Genomic DNA, 23,712 nt, shown 5'->3' on the forward strand with positions numbered 1-23,712 from the left:
GTTTGCAGATTAAAAGTTTTGAAGCAGTTAATTTGTCCTTTTTTCCAAGTCCAGTCAGCCAAGAAGTACAAAAAAATAATTGTAATAGATGGAAAAAATGCAAATTCAAAGTCAACTCCAATGACATGTTTCTAATTATTACATATGAACTTTGTTTTTCTCTGTGACCACCACAGTAAATTAACACAGTTTATATTTCATGGATTAGAAATAAAGAATATCTAAAGAAAAAAAACAGTGGTAGCTCCACTGCACAAAATATCTACGTTAAAAGGAAAACAATAAAATTTTATCAATTTACTGAAACATTGTAATAAAGACACAGTGAATTTACAGCTGTAAAATTCCTCCAAATGTCATCAATTACTCTTTTTCAGCTCCATATACACTATGTGCTTGTTCTAACACTTTAGTGGAACTGTGCACCTGATAAATCCTTGCTTTGTTGTTGGCTTATTTGTTCTCAAAAAAATTTTCCTTCATTCATTTGCAAATTTGTTTTATGAATCTATTAAAAAATTAATTAAAAGTGTCTCAATATCAAAAGGAACACTTCTTATAGGATTTTCCCATAATTTAAAGAATTATATCTTGGTAGAAAGGAAAAGTCATTTCCACATTTAGCAGAATTTTCTCAACATCTAACCTCCTCATCAATGTGTACTATTATTTTGCCACCTAACTGATGAAATTCTGAAATATTTTAAGAAAAAACTGGGAAAACTGGAATTGCCTTCAGTGGAACTACAGCACACCCAACATCTATTATGGCATTATACACATGAAAGACCTATGGTTGAAGATTCTGATTAATTCCTGATCTAATGCTATCATAAATCTTTATTTTAAATTTTGTAGAGTACCATCACTGATTTGTATTTGAAAATTTATTAATTAAACTATTTCAACTGCTTTGATAACTTCTTAAATTTATAAATACTACTTTCAGGTGTTTGGCAGTTGACCAACCCAACCATCAGACAATTTTAAAATCACTGGGATTTATCATTTATCTGCTACTTGCAATAGTTTAGAAAGACTAATTTACTACATCATTTTTGAATTACTTTTTCCAATTATAAATAAAAAATTTGGTATGTGGAAGTTCTTTCTCTGGTACTCTCTGATGCACTTTGCTTGTTTGGTAGAGTTAATCACTAATGCTCATAATAAGACTTCCCATATGCCTGACATACAATATTGATAAATATACTTAAATACTAACTGTTATGTTTGCTCTCATTTTTATGAAGTACGTATCTTTATTTTAAAAAACACATTGCAATTGTGGTATTTGCACACAATGTTGTGTATACAATGCAGACAGTTCCACAAAAGAGAAATTTTGTTTGTTTAAAATTAGTAATGGTAGGAGAGAGATCATGAAGCTTTATAATGCATGTGCTCTGGGATCTATTCCCAGGCTTACTAGCAGAATCCCTTGCAATATTTAAAAAGCAACCTGATTACTCTGTCTTCATTTCCCTTTCTGTACCCACACTGCAGGGTCTTTACATGGATTCCTAAAGTCCTCATTCTCATGGGACATGAAATGTTTGACAAAAAGTCACTACATCTTAGGTCACTTATACTTCCTCCCAGTTCTATGCCTGCATAATCCCAGTTTCTCAAACGTTAGAACGAATTTTACAAGGCATTATTAAATGCAGGACAATTAAATTAAATACAGTAATTACTATTACAGATGGTGACATTGAATATAAACTCAAATAAACCAAAATAAGGTAGATTTAGATTAGAAACAAAGAAGATATTATTCACTAGCAAGACAGTGAAACAAGCTGCAAAGAGAAGTTGTGGATGCCCCATCCCTGAAAGTGCTCACATGCAGATTGGAATGGGCTCTGAACAACCTGGTCTATTGGAAAGTGTCCCTGCCCTTGGCAGGGAGGATGGAAAAAGATGATCTTTAAGGTTCCACACAAATCCCTCTATGAAACAGCACACTATTTTAACATCAAATATTTATCTTAAATGTAATAACTAAAAAAAAATTTCTGCAAATTTAAAGGTAAAGATTTTTTTAAATCGAATTCAAGATGATAACTTGTAAAAAGGCCAAAATACTGCTGTTCTACTTTAAACATTTAACTGCTGTTTTCAGGTTGAAATTTATATGGCACTAGTTTCCTATTTCCCTGACGTCACTTATTGACAGATTATTGTTCAACATATGTCACAAAATTCTGTGAAGATATATTAATCTGTCTTCAGAAACAAAAGTAAACATTTTTGAGAAGATTAATTAATAAAATTTACTACCATGAACCAGAAGAGGAAGATGATTATATTACTAATTAGTTAATATTATTTAAAAATCAGTAAAGTTTGGAAGAGGTGATCATTCAAGGTCATTTTCAACCTGGCTTTCCAGGCTCTATAATTCTGTGATTCTACTTTAACATCTTCAATAAATACTATCTTATGGATCTCTGTCTGATTAATCTGTACTCTTAAGATAATACTCAATACCTTACTCAATTGTATTTGTTATTCAACAGAATTTTAAAGGAATATTTCTTTCTTCACACAGATAAATCCTTTTATGGATTACTTAGTTATTTAGTATCACTGAGCTACATTATGTTTCTGAATAAAAGTACTGTAAAAGTACTTAAAATGTTCTTTTAAGCATTTCTACCAACTAAAATTACCTCTGAGATGCAGCAAAACTCTGTAAACAAATGGAAAGACCTGATTGTGGGATAGTGTATAAGATATTTTTACAGTATGTTGACATATGGAGGTCAGCAATTGAAATATTCCCAAATGACAGTAGGAATATGTTCCCTTTGTGTCCTCTTTTAGTCTTTCATGTTACAAGAAAAATATATCAGTGAGCACATAGCTTTCTTAAAAGTTATAACACATCCTTTTGGAAAAGCCTTTTACTTATATCTTCTTTATAAATGAAAGAATGATCCAAAAAAAGGTTACCAGGAAAAGTATGGTTAGCTAAACATAATTTCTGAGAGACGGCAAAATGTCTGAAGAATGGCAGATTGTCCCTGAAATCTTGTTCAAAGACAGAACAAATTAAGAGACTTTGACATTGCAAGTCTATAAAAATTATTTACCTCTACAGGGGAAGAAGCAAAGAAGGTGACTTTAAAGCTGTGAAGAAACTTTCAAATAATCTCTTTAGGAGGGAGTCTCGGCATGGGAGAAGGCAATGGCCCCATTAAAGAATCAAAAATATCAAGACTGTGAGAACTTCTGTTTGGCATTATTCCCAGAGCAGAAAGCCACACACAAATAAATTCCTTACCATAGGCTTTATCCCAACCAGGGGGATTCTTTTCTCTCACTAGGCTCTTTCCTTCAAATCTGGGTCTGACAAAACTCAAATAACTTCTTACTTTCATAAATGGTTGAAATTACATCGTCAGTTTAAAACAAACAAAAGACTTCCGTTAAATTTATCTTCTATCTGTCACTATGATTAGCAAATAAGGTAATTCCTACCAAAAGTTATTAGGAAAAACACATATACCTTTCTCTCTTTCTTTTAACCTTTTTTTTTTTTTTCATTTGGCAGCATGTAACTTTTAACAATAAAAACTACAATTTTATTTCTGTTGCCATGAGTTAAGGTAAAATACAGAAAAGAGAAGAGTTCAATACAAGTGGCAGAACAAAGGGAGAAGAAACACAATGTTATAAATCCAAACAATTTTCAGATGGCTAGAGCAGGACTAGCTCTTTAATATGATTTTTTATACTCTTTAAATTGTTGGTATTTGAGCAGTAAATGCACAGAAAACAGAATAATTTTTTCAGAAAATGCTGTCACAAAAGCAATGGAACAATTGCTGCATCTCCCTTCCTTCATCTTACAATGAATACACAAAACAGCAAAAATTCTTTCTAAATAATACAGTTTGAGAATACAACAATGAATTAACTGTACACCAATGCCCTGGTTTTGTCTGGGACAGACTTAATTTCCTTTACAGTAGTTGATATGGTGCTGTTCTAGATTTGTGCTGAAAACTGTGGGTAATATGGGTATGTTCTAATTACTGTTGAACAGTGCTGAAGTGTTTCCTGCTTCTTACACTGCTCCACCAGCAAGTAAACTGGGAGCACACGAGGAGTTGGGAAGGGAGACAGCCTAGTCAGCTGACTCCAAATAACGAAAGAAACCAACCAAACAGAAAGGCTGCAACACCTGCCTACTGTCAGGAAGTCGCAAATCAATTTGTTGTTTTGCTTTTCTTGCACCTGCAGATTTTACTTTATCTTTTAAGCTGTCTTTTTCTCAACCCCTAAGCTTTCTGACTTTTGACCTCCTGATTCTCTTCTCCATTCCACCAGGGTGGAGGAGTGAGTGGCTGTGTGCAGGCAGAGCTGCTGGCTGGGGTTAAACCACAAAAACTGACATTTCCATGGAATCCAAAACTTGGTTGAGCCTAGCTGTCATGGAAGTCATTAAAACAAACCTGAAACTCAAGACTCAGGATGGTTCAGAATATTTGCCTCACCTGTTTCCAGTATACATTTTTTCATATCTATATGGAACAAGATTTTTATATCAGTATTTCTTCAGAACACTGCTGCAAATCCATTTACCATTTATTATGAAAATTTATTTCTAAGAGCTCTATTAAAAAAATCCAAAACACAATAAAAAATATTGAACATAAGCAACTTATTCTCACTTGCTAGGAACTTTTCAGCTTATCTCCTCCTTTCATTCCTTGATCAGCTGCAGAATGTCAAAAGCTGATTCTTCCCTCAAGCTGGGCTAAAACTCAAACCCCTATCACATATTAGCTTGTCAAATAAGAACTACTCTACTTCTCAATCTTTACAATTTTTTCCTTCAAATCTCTACAAAATCCTTGCTACAATTCCTAACAACTGTTGCCTATCAAAATGGCCATTAAAGTCTCATTCTTTTCTTTTGTCAGTTTGCTACACTTAAGAATTTCTTTTCTTATTTTACATTGACTCATACAATATCTCAAGCTGGGAGGGACACATAAGGATCACTGAGTGCAACTACCTGCTCCTTGGAGGACTACCTAAGATTAAATCATATGACTAAAAGCACTGTACAGATGCATCCAGAACTCTGACAGGCTTAGTGCCATGACCACTTAACTGTGAAGCTCCTTCCAGTGACCAACCACCCTCCAAGTGAAGAATGTTTAACTAATGTCCAGTCTGAATGTTACATCCAAGACCTTGGTAGGATGAGTTTTTCTTAACCTGTCTCCATTCTGTCTTGGAATTTCCAATTTACTGTCGCTTCCTGTTGTGTCAAGATCATCAGCTACAAAATAACTTGAATAACAAAACTGATGAAGGTAAAAATTTGTTTCAATTTCAAATATACAAAACATCACAGAACTAGCTCTTTGATCATGAGTTCCACATTGATTTCTATGGGGCCAACCTTTTAAGTAGTATTTCTAGACATTAACAATATATAACATAATATTAATATAAATAATATATAACATAGTATATAATATTCTGCTAAAAAAGCAGTATAAAATCAGAAGTTTTCAAAATAAAATGAAGATCATTTTCCTGACAGTTAGAAATGGAAACCAAAGAGTAAAGTTTTTTGAGTTTATCATGTTACCTTCTTCCAGGATGGGTCTCAGCACAACAAATGGGATTTCTTGCAATGGCTCCATGTGTTTGTGTCCAGCACTCATAATCTTTATCTGGGGCAAGCAGACGACAAGAGTGCCAGGCATACTGGCCTGCCCATGGTACCAGTTCCGCACAGTCCCAGGGATGTCCCCCGACACAATAGTGCTTGGAGAAGGCAGGCTGTCATTGGGAAGGAACACACAGCAAGACTGCACTTCAAGCTGAAAAAACAAAGCAAAGAAAGATTCTCAGAAATAGATTATTTTCCCCCTCACTGTGGCGTAATCTTATTGGTACAAAATCTGAAGTTATTCATCCAGAGCTGACTGCAAACAGTTTTAACTTTTAGTTGAATTAAGAGAAAAGATGACGCAAAATGCTGGAAAATACTATATGCTGGTAAATTATGATTATGGGAGGGGAGAAAAAAGAAATGTTTTTGCTGTGTAAATTCATGAGAAAGGTGTTGCCATGTAAAGTGAACATACATATATCTACATTTCAACAGCTTTTTACAAGTGCAATTGAGCAAGAAAACGTTCTGAATGAGAAAGCCCTCCACTTTTTGCCATTCATTAGCTTTGGTTAGCAATAGCTAAGTCTTTAGAACTAGCCAATATTTTATATGCTGCTACTTTCTATAAAGAACTGTTCGGGGAAAATTCTACCTTTACTTAATCAGCAACATAATGAACATGTACAAAAAATGTAATCACTAGAAAAACTATGAAAACCACAAACTTTAGTGAAAAAACTGACTTTTAAACAAATGAAGAGGTGTATACTTGAACAAAGAGAGAAAGATAGTAATAAAGTTGGCAGTTTGTACCGTTTTTATACACTTTTCAATGCAAATCAGAAGCAATTAATATGGTTTCATAAGAAATAACATCTTTTGTTCTTTATTTTCAATGCTGTTGCCCTGGAACATGTCTGACCATTTTGCCATCTTCTTAGGAGCTTCTAGAGAGGCTGAGCGAGCCCAAACCAAGAACTCAGCTCATCCCAACTTGTTAACTCAGAGGTGATCTAAGCTGTGGACTGTTAGTCTTCCTTGGCTCTTACAAATACCATTCTGGCACCTGGATATCAAAACACTCCAACAGCCTGCACACTTGAATGCTTTGTTAAGCAAACACAAGCTATGATTCAGTTCATTCTTTCACATTGCTTGGAAAAGCCTAGCATACAAATTGTTGGACAAGATATTATTTGTAATAAAACATTTGTTTGCTGCAAACCTCCATAACACACTTTCGATTTGACATCATTAAGGCAGCACAGCTTAAAAGCAGTAACCAAGACTTGTACTTCATGCTCTCCTCTGGAGGGTACTAGGCTTCAAGACCTCAATAATGATTTGTAATGGGGCTGGAATTCTACAGCACTGTAAGTACTTTGCCAGCCTAGTAAGTACACAGATATTCATCTTTTATTTCAGCATTTTTGTACCCTTTTGCTTACACAAACTGACAAGAATTCACTGCAGAAAAATATAAGTAGAATTTTGCAAAAATAAATACATTGGTTCATGAAGTCTGTGTTTGTTTCTGGATTTAGAACTGTTTGAGTTGTAAAATGAAGCTAATTACATCTTTGATAAGTAGTTTATTGATCCAAGGTTGCAGAGTGTACTTTATTTATACTGGATGAAAAGCTAGGGTGTATTGTTACAGATGTAACAGATTTGGATTTTTTTTTTAATGGCAAATTAGTCTTTATGTCAATTTGCAAAGATTTTTACAGTGACACATTAGATCGTTTTCTGGTCTATTAGTAATAGGTTGCAGGTCAAGCCATTGAGGGATAATGATAAATAGATGACAAAAGAACTTATGATCAGTATAACTATTGTTTTATCCATGAATTTGCTGAGTAAACAGTTTATAAAAATCACCCATTCTTCATACACACACATATATATATATGTATGTATATATATACACATCTACGACGATTAACATCAAATGCTGCCTGGATATACAAACCATGTGGTAATAATAATCCCAAAATTCCACCAACTTGAAGAGATACTATACTTCATTACATTGCCAGCAGCAGGATCTATAGGACATGTTTTACAAAGCACTCTCAAGAAGTGATCTCAATACTCAGTAGAGTTTTTGCATTTCATTTGCAGTTTCATACAGCTTTGTACTGAAGGAAAGTTCTTCTGATCACACTTTGTTTATTTTGCTTTGCTGTATCAAGAATACTGAAGTAGAATCACAACAGCTTCACCCCGTTAAATTCCTGATGGAAATTCCCTTTTTTACACAAGCAGCTCTTTGTTATTCATATTCAAACAAATGAATGGGAGTTGGACCATGAATTTTGGTGGGCTTTAAATGGTAGCATCAGGCCTCCATGTGTGTGGTGGATACATTCACCCCCCCTTAACCAGACCAGCAAGAGATCAGTACAAGCTCTAGATGAGGTAAGGACCTGAGCTCCTGAGGTCAAGAACTCCAGGAAACCCCACAAAGAGCAGAGTGACCCAATGTCTAATCATGTGAGTAACACTTGAATTTGTTTTTTCCAAGGCTTAGTTATGAAAGAATCAAGAAAGCTGTGGGTACAAGGAGTCTCTTGCACACCCTTTCCATTGCATGCAATTTCACTGCAAGCCAATGACAGCCTAAGTGAACTGCCTTTGAGCTCTCCCTGCCAGGCAGGATGGCTGCACAGAAGTGATCTCCCCTTGAGCTGGGACACCTTTCAAGGTTGTTCTGAGAGGCAGAGGTGCCTTTCTACGAACAAGAGATCTCTGGATGAGCTCAGTTCAAGCTTTTCCTAAACTGAAACTGGACTGCACACCAGTGACTCTCCCCTTGAGGTTGGATGCCCTCCAATGTTTGGGATTCCGTATCTGAGACTGAGTCTTCCTTCTGCAACCCAAGGAAGAGAGATCCCTTAACTGCAATAGATCCTCAGTAACCTGTTGATAGCATGCTAAAGTAATACTAATGAAATCCATGTACATGATTCTTTTAGACAGACTGTTGTCAAAGTCTGAGACTAAGATTGGACCTAAGCTCAGGAGTTCAGAAAGCAAGGGGATCTACTGTGAACCTCATGACTCAGTGGAAGGATTTCCTTACTCTTTGTATTTCTTCTCTTAGATATAAACTTGTCCAGATCAGATCCAGCTGCATCTAAGCCACATCAGAGATTTGGCAAGCAAGGAGGTCCAGTCTGAATTTGATGACTCAGCGTTTGGGTTACCTTACCCTTCTCCATCTTTGGCCTCCATGTAAACAATGCCAGATTTATTCCAATTCAAATTTCCCTTGTATTTTTCAACCATGTAGTAAATGATAGAGTGAACCCTGCTATTGAACTGCACCAAGTTACATCTTTTTGTATTCATATTAAAATCACCTTTGTTAATGCCTTTGATGATGATTATTTAAGCTACTCTAAATCACTCACTCATGACAGATCAGTGCAGTCAGCACGATCCTAAATCTGGATTTGCTAAAAATTGACAATATGTAACACTACAGAATTGTTTACAGATATGTTTGGCTTACCTGTGTTTCATTTAAAGTTTTATATGATTAACGAATTTTGCAAAACATTCTGCAGGATTTCAAAGGCCAACACAATGAATGCATGGCAAAATTCCACATTTTTGAGCAAATTATGCAATGATTATAATCACACAAGAAATTACCAACTTGAATGCACAAGGGCCCAATTAGTGCAAAACTGAGTTGCACCTGTTGAACTTCTCAGAGGCGGATTCACAACTATCAATTTCAATGGAATTTGTGTACATGTAACTCACAGAATTTGGAAATTTGCCTACTTACAAGTTCCAGTGAAGGAATGGAAGAGTGCACCCAAAATGATGGAATTATATGCTGGACAAAAGTGAGAATGTGTGCTACAGATTGCTTCACCAATCGGAAAGTGTTTCAAAATATATGTAATCCAAATTCTTAAAATTAAACTACATCAATAGCATATATTAAAGCTATCATATAAATCTTTTTACACTTTTTAAATAACTGTTAAACTGTGTGCCTAAAATTTTGAATTTAATGTAAGATGTGACTGATTTATGTAACCGAATATAAATCTGCAGCAGTAAATCTTGCATTAATGTAAGGATCTGACAATCCAAGGGAAAGAAAATGAAGTAATCTGCCAGTAAGAAGTCCTCAAGCTGGGGGTCAGATCCTGTTCATGGAAACCATCTGGTTGGGACCCTCCAAGCCACACCAAACACAAATGATCTTTTAAAAAAATATCCTATTCATTAATGCTTCACAGCTGCACTGAGTGTTACTTCATTTTTCCATGGCAACATCCTTTCTGTTTCAGGGATCTGATTTCAGTTTTGGTAGCAACATGTTCGTTTGCCAATGCTGAACACATTCATGTGTTAAAGAGAACGAATTATTACATTCTTGAAACAGGATCACCCCCTATTTTCATTTCTATTATGTCAAGGCCTATACATGCTAAATAATGTACACTAATGATAACCAATGAAGCAAGCAGTATTTTCCCTTCTACTTCTGAAATGTTAAGTAAAGCATAACTCTACACTCTACATTTTTACAAACACGTAAGCCTCAAAATGTCCAATGACTCTTGTATAAAAAAGAAAGTATTAAGTTACTGGAATATTTTAATTCTTATTTTATAAAAAGGAATGTTGTTCCCTAGAGAGAAGAGTGAAATAAAGGTCTTCCCAACTGAGGAGGGTGGGTTGCATGGAAGAAAACAAAGCCAATGACTTTCCAAAAATCAGTGAAGAAGGACAAGCTGATCAAGCCTTTCACGATAGTGAGAACTTAAGAAGATTCCCTTTCATAACTCACATTTTACAGCTATATAAAACAATTAGAGGCACTGAAGATTTTCTAGCAGGTGACACTTGCATAAGGATGTCCCTCCAAGGAAGTTGCCTCTCTCTGAATTAGTCACCAACCCCAAGATGCTCTCAGCAGAAAGGCAATGTGTTTTTCTGGGTACAGAATATCATCTTGCAATGACTCCCCAATCTATAAAGAACCACTGCTTACACATCTCATGTGTGGGTTCTGGTGCTCTCAGTATTGTATGACCATGGCCCAGCCTCCAACATCCAAATTCATTCTACCATTTAGACCATCTGCAGTTGTGCCAGACATGCAGTGTTTGTTACAATTTTAAAAGGCAGAACTGAAATTCTTGTTTTGAAGGTAGACGAAAGTAAAAACGTTATAAATGGAAAGCAGAACACATAAGTAAAAGAAATAAGAGAGTAGGATACTTGTACATTAAAATGACCATAATAAAGATCAGATACATTTTCTTTCACCACTTAAAACAGTGTCATTGTGCTTCACAGTATTCCAGTTCTTTCCTAAGAAAGCTTTTAAACCTTTTTTAAAAGGTTTTATTTAGTTACCAGGAACATAATTTTTTGTTGGTTTGTGGTAAGTAAACAACTTAAGAAATAATCCTATCTCATTATTGCCAAATAAGTGCTGAGAACTGTAAGTGCTAAATTACAAGTCACAGAATCTCTTCCTGACTCCTGGATAACAACACAGTTCAAAAAACAGGAACTCTTATCAAAACTATCCTTCCATTTCTTGCCTTTGAATGTTGTACTTTATCAAAAATTTTTACAAGTTATATGCATTAAGGAGAACAAAATCTTCAGTAGTTTCTGGAAAAGGATTTACTTTTTTTCAAATAAATTCAGGGATATTTAAAGGCATGCAACATACCTGAGTTTTATATGTAACAATTGCATTCTTATGTAGTTGGCACTTGTTACAACATTACTCATTAATTAATTTACTTTTAATACAGATCCTTCATTGTTCTCAATGGAATTCAGCATTAACAGCCAATTAAAAATAATTGTGTTTATACTGCTTCACAATTTTAGCAACTATTAGTATGAAGAACATATGAAAAATGAGTATTACCCTCCTACACAGTGTAACTGCCAAAAAGACTTCAAGGCTGCATATAAAATCCTACAACAACTAAATAATAAACCAACTTTTTATCATTAAATATGAAAGTCTTTTCCCTTAAATACTAATAGGTTACCACAACTCCAATGCATAAAACCTTCATGCAATATTCTATAAGAAGCAAGCCAGGGCTAGGGCTAAGCAAGTACCAGCTCTGGATCCAAAATAAACTTTCCAGTTACTTTGGTTCCAAACACAATTACTTCCACTAAAAGAATAATCCTTTGATGATTTTAAGTTATGAAGTTCAGTTTTATCTGACGACAACTACAGACTTTTCTGTTTTACAATCATATAACCAAAAGATCCAGAAACATGAAAATTAGCTTTAGTAAAAAAGCCACAGAGTCTAAGTGCTCCAGCATTTAACCAGACAAATTATTCTAGAAATTTCCCTTTTTCATGCCAAATAATAGTACAGAAAGTCTGTATGAACTTATCATTTAAATATAGTTATATATTTTTAATAAAATGCACATTATGTATAATAAAATAAATATAATGTGCTTGAATTGCAATACAGAGTCATAATATTCATTTTCTTACCCTCTATACATTGACTTGCACAAATTTCCCATTTGGGCTGGTATTGAAAGAAACTATATAGATGAATATATATATATATTGAAAGAAGCTATATATATGGGATTTGTGTCTTGAAAACTATGATTAAATAAATTAGACATAGGGACTATTAACAGTAATAAAAAGAACAGCAAACATATCTATAAATCCTTCATATTTCACAAAGAATAACTACTGCACATTCTCGAACTTTCCTGCAGTGCTTCCTTGGATTCTGTTGAAATGTTTCTCTGATAACTTGTAATAAGCTACTGGGAAGATACTGGCAAATGCCTTACAAAGTACAGTTAAAGCATAAAGATGAAGCAAAGTATTTAAGCTACTGTATTAATTCATAGGGGTATTAATTTCAACACTGATAGAAACTAAAAATATCATTTCATTGTCATAATGATGAAAATAGAAAGCATAAGTAGACTACCAAAAAAAACCTCAAGTGTAAAAAGGAAATAAATCTAGAACCTCAAACACCAGAAAAAGTACCCAATACAAAAGATTCTCTGCCAGTATAAGCCCTTTACTGTATGTTAGGTCAGAGCAGCAAGGTATTTAAAAATTACTTTTTAAGACAAACCCTGCTTATTACTGTCAGTTTTCATCACCACAGAAAGAAACACTACCATTTTTTCCTACCTAGTAACACACAAACTTCATGGTTAGTATTTTTACCCATTCCTCAAAATAAATTCAATTTGCTGGTTGCTCACAAAAAAGCATACCATGAAAAATGTCTGACCAGAGTATCATAGTCCTGATTCAGCTTTCCCCCTTTATAAAGGATTCAGCTCCTCTTTGTTGTCATTATTATATCATCACTTTTATTATGACTCAAACTGTAAGTAACCTTTATAGAGTCTCACTGTGCTAACCACCTAGAAAGATAACAAAAATACACCACTTCCTTCAAATAGGTTACAAATTTTCTCTCTTATCTAGACATTTTAATCTTCAGTGGTGAGAATATTAAAAAATAAAGGAAAACAAGCAAAACATTCATGAAACAAAGATGAAAGAGAAGGCTGAAAACTAAACAGATGTAATGGAAAGAATCTCAGCTTCACTATGTTCTGCAATCAGGAGGCAAGTCTCAAGGTCTTGTTCTGGCAAAACGTGGAACATTAAACTTTTTTAAACTGTGAATTATGAGTACTCTTTACATAAAAGAGGAGTGACACATGACAGAGGAGTGATACAGACACATGTTCTGGGATGAGCCTGCATATTATTAAATATATTTCTTGATAGGAAGAAGGAACAAGCACTCAACAACTACTTTCTGTAACAACAAAAAACTTGCCAAAAGTTGTATTTTTAACAGTTTTTTGTGATTTCTTTTTAATTAAAAAAATTTGCTACTATATCCTTGTATATCACAAAATACTGATCTCATAGAATGAGGCACAGATTATAATAATTCTAAATGAGAATAATTTCTCAATAAGGACTTGATAAGTACTGGGAACAACATAGTCCTAATTCTAGAACTTCTAAGCCATGTAAAATTTGTTCCTGCAACCTTAACATTGGACTCCTAATATGGCATCTATACTGCTACCTGAAAACTCTATTATTACTGATCAGCAGCTACAACCCAGAACAATATAAACCAAAAAGCTTTAATCCCAGCAGTCATCTCCTTGCCCTTCATGAAAAAGTAGGCAAGTAAGCTTCTAAGCCTTCACTGTGTAACAACAGCAATTGCATCATACATCTCAGGAAATTATTTATTATACACACTTCCCTCAAATAGTTTTAGAAAAGAAAGCATTGTGCAAATGTAACTGCAGTGTTTATAACACAGAAAAGAGTGACAAGCAATTTTTAATGATATAATTTTTGAAGGATCTTTCCCTTTAAATACAAAACAGTATTTCAAAACCTAATATTTTAAATCCAAAGTATTCTTTGCTTAATTTACCCAAAATCTTACTTTATTTTTCATTCTCTCTGACTTTGAAGCTACTGAAATAAGACAATAAAACTTGGGAGCTCCTTTAAAATCCCTCTAATAAAAAGCACTAGGATGCATAAAAAGTATCATAAAGTTTGGAAACACATAGGGTTTTTTCACTTCCTTTTCATCTTACCTGAAGTGTAAGGCACTTAACTGCATTCCACACTATTCCAATAAATTCTTTCATTCTTTCCTCAGGACTTCTGCAGCTTTCAGATGAGTTCAGCATGGTTTTAACAGGGAGTGACAGAGGACGAGATTCTAATGCAAACAAAAAAACTCAGTTACAAAAAGAATATCTAAGTAAATAATTTAGTTACTGATAGCAAAGAAAAACAATTACTTTAAATTCTGAAATTCTTTCTCTCACTGTGTATATCTCACTATGCACAAAATAATAATCTGTCTGTATTAGTTTTAAACTTGTCAATGCATCTGCACCAGTTAAGCCTTGTGAGAAACACAATACAATAAAATTAAATGTTCCAACTTCTTCAACAAGAACTGCTAAGAAAATATTATGAAGAATGTTTCATTCAAACAAATTAAGACAGTTTTCAAAGTGTGATAACCTATTTGACAGTGCAATTGAAATCCAAGAGGTTTTCACACACAGTGCTGCGTCATCTAAAGGTTTCACCTTTCTAAAACTGTAAGAAATGACAGACCACATTAAATAACAGCCTTTAATTTGTTTTCTTTGAAAAATTCCCTTAAAAAATTTGAACATGCTTCCAAAAAAAGGCATAAAAATTAAACTATCTTCTTACTTTGTCAAATTTTAAGGTAATAAAGTATGAAATATTTCAGCAAAATTCAATATTTTCTAATAAAAAGAGACATTTCTTTAAACTGTTAGTTATTTAATAACATGAAAAGATTTTAGAAATGTTAAATTAAATATAAGCACACTAGAACTTCAAAAGAGGACTGTGAGTGGTGCACAGTTCCTTCTGACATGTTTTACAAAATATCCTCCACCTTATGTTTTGAGATACACACATAACTATTGTCAGTTTATTTAACCTTTCTAGTTTTGGTCTACATGTTGTTGAGCTGACAAAACTGCAGGAATAAATTATAAAGAGACCATGACTTAAACTAAATTGTAATCAGTGTGTGAAAATATGTCTACCAATTCTACATCTAGGAAAAGTCGTGGCATGAAAATTACAGAAAAGTTCTTAAGATAAAATTATTATATCAACTGAACTAAGGAAAACAAAAATAAATGGTCCTTGATATGCATCACTGGTTCTTCAGTAATGCAATAAAACATGCAAGGTTTTGCATGGATTTAAAACTGAAACATCTAAGTGGTGAACTTTGGCCAAGAGAATGCAATGTTAATGTCACTGGATGAATTAATTTGTGACATTTTCCCTATCAAGGTTTGAATTCAATAATATTATCAGAAAAAAATCACTTAACAAATAGTATTTTCAATCATCTTAAAGAGAAATGTTCACTTCATTAAACAGATGGAGAATCCAAAGATTCAGAAAGGGAGGTGGTCAAAAGATTGAAAAGGATTTTTATGGCTGCAGTGTAATTAGTCCTCTCAGAGATTCCTGGCTCCAATTATGGACATGTTAGAAGGATATGGAATGAAAACTGGATCATGAGAGTGTAAAAAGCGTGACATTTCAGGATTGTTTGTTGTCAGCTGTTCTGGAGAGACAAACATGTAAACTGTCCATCTGGAGAAGCAGCATGCAATAGCTGTTTTATAACATCTCACATGGACAGCTTTATGCCATGAAGCATGTCTGCCATCCACATTACGAATGGATTAGGTTAAAACAAAGGGATTAGTCAAGGAATAGCTGCTCTCCTTTAACTTATTACCCCACCTCAACTCATACCATCCTCTGTGCAGTCTTCTGTGTAGCCAGGCCCTACACTACACATAAACCACAATGTAAAATCAGGAATAGCTTGAGTACCAAGAAATATTAAAATAGGAGTCACTGAAGCACAGAACTCTACAACACAAGTGTGGGTAATGATGAGAATGGCGTACAAAGTCACTGTGAGACTGGGAATTTCACAGGTAGGATGCTTGAGTTCAGGATGAGCAGATAAATACAATGTAAACCTACATATTCTAATGCATTCAGCAGGGATTATCAGCATCTTACATCACTCAACAAATGCATCCCTCATGAGTGGGATTTAAAGCCAGGTTTTGTTCCAATCTCTCATATTTTATTTGCAGGAAAACAAACAGTTCTGATTCTCTCTCAATTAGCAGAATAGCCAGAAATAACAATCTGTGAATTAAAAATAAAATTAGCTGACTGAAGTATCTCATGTTCTTCTTCATTTATGTGCAATTAAAATTTGTAAAATTCCAGGAATATCCATGATAAAAACCAGCTTTGCTATAACCCCTCAAGTTCAACCAAGAGATCAAAAAAAAGAGAGTCTCAAAACCCAACAGACAGATAAGGAACCATTCAACCATAAACCATGGAAAATAGAAAAGGAATAAAAAGTATGTCAGAGTAGAAAGAAGAAACAAGCAAAGAAGCAACTCCTGATCAAAAAAAGAAAAAGTAGTACTTTTTAAATATTTTTTTCCTGTACTGTAAATCTCAGAATTTTGCCTGAAGGGATTTTGGGAAACAAGTGTCCTAATTCCCTATCAGACAAGGAGATCAGGAGATGACACTTGCTGAGACACTGTCATGGTTGGCTACCATGTGTGTTTGGCTAGCCTTCTACAGCAGACATGTAGACTGGATCACCCTCATCTGTCTCAATATGAAGGCAATTTCCTAAAATAATTATGCTACTTAGCTACTGAACTGAAAACCTCAAAACATTTTCTGGCAATGTAATCAGTCCTGTGTTCAACCCAGGTGCCAGTCAGCAATAGCTAGAAAGAAAATATGATTTGCATGAAACACTTCCAAATTGATGGGGGGGGAAAAATCCCACTGGAGTGGGGACTGCTTCAGATTATATCAGTTGAATTTAAAAAACAAAAAGACAGTGTACAGGAACATAAAATGCCCCTACTCTTATCTTTTAGTCCCTTATTGTTTAACTGGTGCTTTTGCAAACATATGCACCACATCAATCCCACAGAAGCTGCCACACTTACCAATTTCAGAGCACATTGGTAATGAACAGACTTCTTCAGAAAAAAGGAGGACTCATTGAAAACGCGTTTTTCATAACTCATTTTGCAATTTCTAGTTACAGAGGGAGTTTGAAGTGGCATTCCTGCAAAATTAATCATTAAAGTACTCATTTTGTAGGAGATGCCATCAAGCAAGACTTAAAGGTATAAATTCCAGTTAAAGGTATCTTTCTTATATAGACATTTGTCTCCATTGTGTTTTTTAGCCTACTGGAAATTACTTTTTTTAGAACTTTGATCCAGTTTTGAGAATAAAAAGAACTTTTGTGAAAATGACACTACTCTATGCTATTAATATTCAGTGACTTAAGAAATAGAAAAGGGAAAAGAAAACTTCTGAGGTGCAGTTTGGGACAAATGAACATTTCCTCAAATTATTCAATGCAGAAAAAACCCACACATCAGAGACTTGCACTACAGGGTTGAAGAATATTGATAATCTATAGGCACTGATGGCCTCATGCTTTCCTCTCTTACAGCTAGCAATTAAACAAAAGGGAGGTACCTTATTCCTGATTTCTGTGTGGCACAGACCTATCAGGTCTCAATCTCTGGCACAAAATGGACTCATTTTTCCTGTCCCACTGTGTGCTCAGATCCTTCATGCATTAAGAAAGCAGCAGCTTCTTTCTGGCTGGAAAAGGTTATCCTGCTGCAGGCAAATCCACACTTTCACTGATGCCCAAAAGCTCAGTGTGCTCCTCCTTCAGGACAGTCCAGAGCCAGCCAGGCAGGCAGCAGGACTCTCTCCGCCATCACATCTCATGACCCTACCCAACACGTGTCTGTCCCATGACCTCAACAAAAGGCTGGGTAAGCTTTCCTTCCAACATCACATCATCTGTCATAGAACCAGAAGGGAGCTAAGCTGAAGAAAAGGCTGTTACAGACTGACCACAGTTACCAAGAGGCCTTGACAGCAAAACACATTAAAGGAAAAAAGAAATCAGAGGAAAGTGTTGTCCCAATACATCACTCTTTCTCTGAGAAGATCGTTCCTCTACTAAAATTGGAAGTGGTCTGCATGGAGTCAAAGTATTCAGTAGGATTTCTTTAACAGGTATTCAGTTTCATGAGTTAGATAGGTCTTTCCATGAAAAAAATAAACCTAAAAATACTAAGGTATTTGCAACAAATGCAATGCCCTAAGGAACTGATCAAGGGATCTAAAGGATTAGATATGAGATCAAAATGCTGTGGAGGAGAAAATTCAAACTTTAAAAAACCCCAAAAAACCAAAATGGCCTATATAATTTTTTAATTTTTTTTTTTTTCTAACAGAAGATGAATTGTTTTCTTCATATGTAAAAATCCCCAAAATGACCCACCAAATTAAACCTCAAACAGCAACTACCTTCAAAAAACCTGCAAATTTCTGTAAATCAGCTGGTTTTTGGTTTTGTGTATAATACTATATAGAAGTAAATATTCAGTGAAACTTATTGCATAAAAGTTTGTTTGTCAGTAGCCTTGCCTTCCAATTTTCCTCAGAAGTTTCTGGATTTTGATACTTGCAACACAACAGAACTAAGCATGTGTTTATAAAGATATTTGAAGGCATTACAAATCATCCACACTTTTGTGTAAATATGTATGACAGCCAAAGAAATTCTGTTCCCAATATAATACACGTCCCTTAAATAATTTTGTTCAGTGATTTAACATTAAAACATTTTACAAATACAAGGAATTGCAAAAGCACAAAGGAATTCTTTTAAAAATACTTCCTCTCTTAATGCACTGTTTTTCCCACCAAAGTTAATCAAAGCAGCAGCTAATTGAAACTATGCAGAGAAGCTCAAATCTGCATTTATCAATATCTTCTGAACCATCAGTACCCTTCAGAAGTCTTTCACTAATATTCATGTTTTATTTCTGAGGTGTTGTAAGACAATTTATTCCCCACACTCCCATTCCTGGATGAATGATTCTTGAATTATTCATATTCTAAAAATAGACTATGTTAATTATTTTTTGAAGTTTACACTCTCCATCAGTTTGAGAATAAAAGCAGTGTTTAAATGACAGCAGGAAGTCCTTTAAAGCTTATAAAAATATGTGACATATTTGGCAGCATACAGAACAGTCTTTTCATAAATAATTTCTTTACTGGCCTTTGAGCATTTTTGCATTCTACTTTATTATCAGTGCAGATAATATATTACTTTTATCAATATAATAATTGAGAGGCACAGTCCCTTATGAGAATGAGTCCCTTAGTTGCAGGGAAATGGCAGCAGAGAGGTGTAGTAACTAAATTTGTGTGCTCACCCAATGAGTTAACAGTAGAGCAAGTGTTAAAACACAGAGGCTTTTAACATATGTCAATAAACAAAGACAAATGTGATATTAATGTTGTGCAACAAGAAAGGATCTCTCTGTGTGAAAGTGTATGTTGGCTAGGGAATGCCTATGGTCAGCATTTTCTCCCACCAAATTCCTAATGATTGCTGCACTACTTCTGGCAAAAAATACCTATTTAGTTCTGGAAACAAAAATAAAAGAGGACTGACGCTTTTGTACAAATCAAAACCAGCCATTCAGAGGCCAAACTGTGCTACTAGATTAGTAATTACAAAAATGTGATATTTGTGTGTTCATATCTAATGTCCACACCCGAATTTATCTTAGTATCACTTACACTCCAAATACAATTTATACCATGAAGTAAGAATTTCAGCTTTTGGATCTGCACTAAGTTCTGATAAATGTGGAATTCTGCCTAGTACTCTGCCTTTTTAAAAATACACAGAAAGTTCCTTAGTCTTATAATATAAAAATGAACAAGCATTTGTTCTCTCTCAACACTGAATTTCTTCATACAGAAAGAATGTTTGATACACTATATTGGCTTTGAGTTACTAATGTTTCTGAAATCCATACAGAGTACTGAAGAAATTATGCCACCATAACAAAAATGTTAAACATTTTACTAGCTGACAAAACTCAGAAAAAATCCATTTTTGATACAGATATGTGACTGTCTAGACATTTCAAACGTTCTATAAATCACCTGTGCCTGGACACCTCTCTTTCAAATAATCTAAGAACTAAAGTACATTTATGAAAATCTTCGTATTTTCAGGCACCCTAAGTAAATGTGCATCAGATTTAAATTCCTGATTTTTTATTCCTTCAAGTATTTTACTTAACCTATTTAGCATCTGTTTAATTTCATTCATCTTCCCAAATTAATCATCAGTCATACATTTCATAGTAGGCATGAATAAACGATAATCATTCAGTTCATTGAGCAGAAATACTGACCTACTAATTCAAATACTTCAGATAATCCATTGATTTCTCACCAGCCAGACTTCTCTCACATTTGCCAGGTTTTTGCATTCCAACAGCTCATTTTAGCAGGAATCTAACAATGCATTCTACTTAGACTTTAAGACAAACAAAAATCAGTAACTGCATCCAGTTTTGCTAAGTACAGGTCCTATTCTGCTGCACTGGAACTTTTTGGTAGAAACTTTATTAACTTTAAATAAAGCTTCAAATAAAAACATCAGTTAGTCTGGCATCAGCTGGTCCAAATAAAAGAGAGATGTGTCTAAATTTAAAGCCTTGTCCTTCGTTCAATTTTATGCAGAAGTATTTAATAGTGGTTCAGAAATATCTCATGTACCCTTTGAAGGAATTTTAAGAATTCCTTCAGTAAAGCTTTCAAAATTGAATTACTAACACTTCCAATAAACCCCAAGAAATTCCAGTTATACTAAATATCTAACAAGCAATTCAAGTTTTATTTCAGTAAAAATCCAAATCCCCACACCCAATTTCATCTTTGATCATGAAAAATGCTGTATTTTTCAAACATGGTGAAAATAATTATAATAATTTTATAAATATGAAAGGAAATTACAGATTACTTTAGTAATGAACATGCACACGTCTTGAATGTGTGAAAACAGACACTTGGGCTTAAATCATTATTCAATAGTGTGCCCAAGACAGCTTTCAAAGATTGCCCTATTCATCTACTGGGTCCATGCTGTCTTCCTGTATAAGCATGTTACATATATTACAGAATTACACACAAATATTGCAATCATTTTGCCCTTATCCAGACATGAGAGCTCTGCCTCTATGCACAGCTACAGGTCTGTGAATCACTGAACAAACATGGAACTGCTGAATAGCTGAGAGGATAAGAGAGTGGACAGAAAAACAGATGTAATTTTTTCTTCAATATTCTTTATTCCCTTCCTTGTTCACAGCCACATCATATCAGATTTAAACCATATATTCTATTATCTTATTCTGGTTGTGAAGCCTCTGTGGTCAAGGAGATTTATAAACAACTCCAATTTGAGACTTCAGAACAGAAACCCTGGATTTTCAGAGACAGATACCACATAGATAGTAGTTTTGCTCTTTTCCCATGCTTCATTTTTGGCAAGGTGTCAGCAGCCATTAACTAATAAACTGAAATCAAGATCAATGTTTGAAATAACTTTACAGCTTTTATTACCAACAAAATTGATTTAGTAATAGACTCTGTTCCTAGCAGTTCTCAAGGCAGTGAGTGCTGAGATCATGCTAGACTTGAATTAATTCAAAATCACCACCTAAACAGCATGATTTTAAGGTAAAATTTCTTTCAATGAGCAAAGACCATGCATATGTGCATATTATCAATGCAAGATCTCAGTTTCCTGACAACTTAGAACATATGTAGCTATAGCCTTGATGATTATTAAATACAAGGTATACAAGGCTCATTGCCTCTACCTAGAATGCTTTGTAGAATTGGTAACATTAGATGTCCTAGATCTATTATCAGTGTGGTATTCCCACTCCAAAAAGGTGACAGAAATAATGAAAGAAAACTCAGACAAAGTAGGTGAAATTAAAAGAGAGGAAATACAGTGAAAGATGGTAGGAGCAAGGGACCCAGAAAAATTAGAAGGAGGAAGAATCAAAGACATCTATTTTTAGTTTAATAAACTTTGGTCACTCATTCTTTATGTTCCAACACATTATACAGCTGTAAAGAAACAAATTTTCAAAGAAAGAATCCACTGAAACTTCTCTGAAAATGAGATTTCACCCTCAAAATTTGCATCCATCTGACCTGTTCTGACTTCTGTAACTTGTGCCTTTGTAATCAGGGACTTTTTATTTTGGTGACACGAAATATGTGTTAGCTTCTACTGTCCCCTGAAATTTCCACTACGAAGCCATTTTTGACAAACCTGGCATAAGAAACCTCTACAGGAAAAGATTTCAACATCACACAGAGTTTCAGGAAACTATACACAGAACAAGCTTGTATGGCACTGCAGCAGGACATGGCTCTTTTTAATTAAGGGATATATGTGTGGTCGACTGAAGCAGATAGAGAGCACCTCTTTTATTGTTTTCACTACTACACAAGGCATTAGCTCTTTGGCATTAATTCTATACTTTTACTCACACTTTTTGCACATAAATATCAAATACTTTGGTTTATACCCACCATTTTATCTCCAGAATATAACAAATACATAAACATTTTAAAATACAAGTGTGCTGGTTTAGGCTGGGGTAGAGTTAATTTTCTTCACAGTGGCTACTACAGGGCTGTGTTTTTATTTGTGCTGAACACAGACAGGATTGATCATATAGAGATGTTTTTGTTATTGATGAGCAGGGCTTACACAGAGCCAAGGGCTTTTCTGCTTCTCATACTGCCACCCTGGTGAGGAAACTGGGGGTGCATGGGAGGTTGGGAGGAGACACAGCCAGGACAGGCGACCCCAACTGATCAAAGGGTGGGAGAAGCAGGAAGAGGGGGGATGTGTGGAGTGATGGAGCTCATCTTCCCAAATCACCATCACACGTGATGGGGCCAGCTCTCCTGGAGATGGCTGAATACCTCCCTGCCCATGGGAAGCAGTGGATTAATTCTTTGTTTTGCTTTGCCTGCGTGCATAACTTTTGCTTGCTCTAATAAACTGTCCTTATCTCAACCCATGAGTTTTCCAGGTTTTACTCTTCCCATTCTCTCCACTATCCTGTTACTGGGGAAGTGAGTGAGTGACTGCTTTGCTGGTTGGGGTTAAACCATGACAACAGGCTGTTCAACCCAGTAGGGTCAGGCATTCTGCCTCTTAAACCCAGCAGACCCTCTGATATGCATATCTAGCTTCACTTGAAAAAAAAAAAGTATTCTTCAACAATTTTAACAGTTGAAAATTAATGAAACCAAATTCAATAGTCTCTTCCTCAGAAGACTACTTCTAATTCAAAAAAAGAAAATTCTTAGTCAATGTTATCACTTGAAAGAATTAGCAGAATCACCTCTCATTTCATAGTGTCAAACTCTATGTTGCAAAATTGTTTCTAGAGAGGCCAAATATCTACTTAATTTCAAAAAAATCCTCAGCATCTAGGCTAAACTTATTGGACAAACTGGATGAGTA

At 34.7% G+C, this 23,712-nt stretch overlaps 1 protein-coding gene across 6 annotated transcripts in view; it reads right to left on the minus strand.

Annotated features, from left to right (window-relative positions):
* VPS13B (vacuolar protein sorting 13 homolog B) overlaps positions 1-23,712 on the minus strand; it is a 425,154-nt gene that overhangs the window by 199,087 nt on the left and 202,355 nt on the right. For all 6 annotated transcript variants that reach the window (XM_056483011.1, XM_056483012.1, XM_056483014.1 and 3 more), the window contains exons 22-23: positions 14,285-14,412; positions 5,615-5,849 (exon numbers count right to left, since the gene is read on the minus strand). In XM_056483011.1, the coding sequence (XP_056338986.1) occupies positions 5,615-5,849; positions 14,285-14,412 (363 nt within the window). The remainder of the gene's footprint in view (positions 1-5,614; positions 5,850-14,284; positions 14,413-23,712) is intronic.

Source organism: Oenanthe melanoleuca, chromosome 2 (genome assembly GCF_029582105.1).
Source record: "Oenanthe melanoleuca isolate GR-GAL-2019-014 chromosome 2, OMel1.0, whole genome shotgun sequence".
NCBI classification, from domain to species: domain Eukaryota; kingdom Metazoa; phylum Chordata; class Aves; order Passeriformes; family Muscicapidae; genus Oenanthe; species Oenanthe melanoleuca.